A 1,336-nucleotide genomic window follows, 5' to 3' on the forward strand; every position below is an offset into this window, starting at 1 on the left:
AACTAATTCATAAAATATGGACTATTTTACATGAATATCTAGTTTAAACTGAAGGACAAATACAAAGTTTTACTAATAATATTCTTGGTCACATTTGCATACAAGCCCTACGAGAAATTTGTAAATCGAGCCTCATCACACGGTCATTGCATACTTCGACAGAAATCTACAGATCAAGGATGGAGTGACCAATAAAGTACGCTTCCATCGCAACAAACTCCTGGCCATTACATGTTTAAACACAGATGAAAAATGTGGTTTTGAAGGATTTCGTATTATGTTTTTCACTGTCTGCTCCGGCGAGGGTCCAGGTGCACAGGCCGGCAAACAGACCGGGGCATCTATGTAACCTGCTTCATAAATAACAATAACATTTATAAATCCCAGTGAAAGCATTTCCATACTTATGCAGTTATATCTTTTATAGAATAGAAAATGGACCTATATGATTATGTGTATTGGTAGATGTATTTTATTTCATCCCAAGATCACAATGATATGAGGTGGTGGTGGGTTGGCCATCCTGGCTGATGTAAACAGTGCATGGCGGTCCTTCCTTCGAGCACGTGAGATGGGCATCGTCGAGAGGAAGCAGAGAGTCTTTTATAAAAAGACCAAGAGAGGAAATATTATCAAGGTATGGTCTATAACGGTTGTGGGTTTTCGTCTGTGCTATAGTTTTTTGGATGTTTAGCTGCATTTCGAAGGTTTGACATTGTGGTGTAGAGGGGTTGTAATCATGTCACTCGTGTATGTTTTCAGTTTATGTGGAGTTGGATTTAGTAATTATTTTAGCAAAAATTGGTCATCGTTACATGTATCGTTGGCAGCATGGTCTAGCGGTCATGTGAACACATATGAATTAAATGTGATGTGTCTAATTACTGCAGTCACAGGGGACAGCAATTGGCATGAAGCTACATGATGCAACCAAGTTCAAGTGAAAACATTTGTAGTCAATAAATGTAATGTTTGGAAAAAACAACAACAGCAGAACAATGCCAATAGTAATGAATATAGTTTCAGGAGATACTTCATAATGTCTGCCAGGAGTGCCCAGACAGAGTAGTGTTAGTTATTGGAATCCAGCTGACATTATTGTATATATTGTATTATTTTGAAAAATAAGGAAATTAACTTCTACTATGATATTAACCCTTTGCAGTGGCTAGTACATGTGCTATACCAAGCCACATGATAGTCATTATAATGAAGTCCATTAATAGTGATAGAAAATGTAGTTTTATTGCATGACAATCAGACATATTATTGACAGTACATGTAATAGATGAATTAATGAAAGTGTTACAATTTTTGTCCCAACTATTTCCTATGC

At 36.6% G+C, this 1,336-nt stretch overlaps 1 protein-coding gene and 1 long non-coding RNA gene across 2 annotated transcripts in view; one reads left to right on the forward strand and one right to left on the reverse strand.

Moving 5' to 3' along the window:
* Nucleotides 1-318, reverse strand: part of LOC119593672 — a 4,403-nt gene extending 4,085 nt beyond the window's left edge. The window contains exon 1 of the long non-coding RNA XR_005230551.1: nt 232-318. This is a non-coding gene — a long non-coding RNA (uncharacterized LOC119593672). The remainder of the gene's footprint in view (nt 1-231) is intronic.
* Nucleotides 319-496: 178 nt separating this feature from the next.
* The window catches only part of LOC119593671 (exosome complex exonuclease RRP44-like), a gene marked incomplete at its 3' end in the record, with an annotated part of 2,971 nt that continues 2,131 nt past the window's right edge, over nt 497-1,336 (forward strand). Inside the window, 1 exon segment of the mRNA XM_037942629.1 lies at nt 497-637. Coding sequence (XP_037798557.1) covers nt 572-637 — 66 coding nt within the window.

The sequence above is a fragment of the Penaeus monodon genome, chromosome 32, assembly GCF_015228065.2.
Source record: "Penaeus monodon isolate SGIC_2016 chromosome 32, NSTDA_Pmon_1, whole genome shotgun sequence".
Classification (NCBI taxonomy): Eukaryota; Metazoa; Arthropoda; class Malacostraca; order Decapoda; family Penaeidae; genus Penaeus; species Penaeus monodon.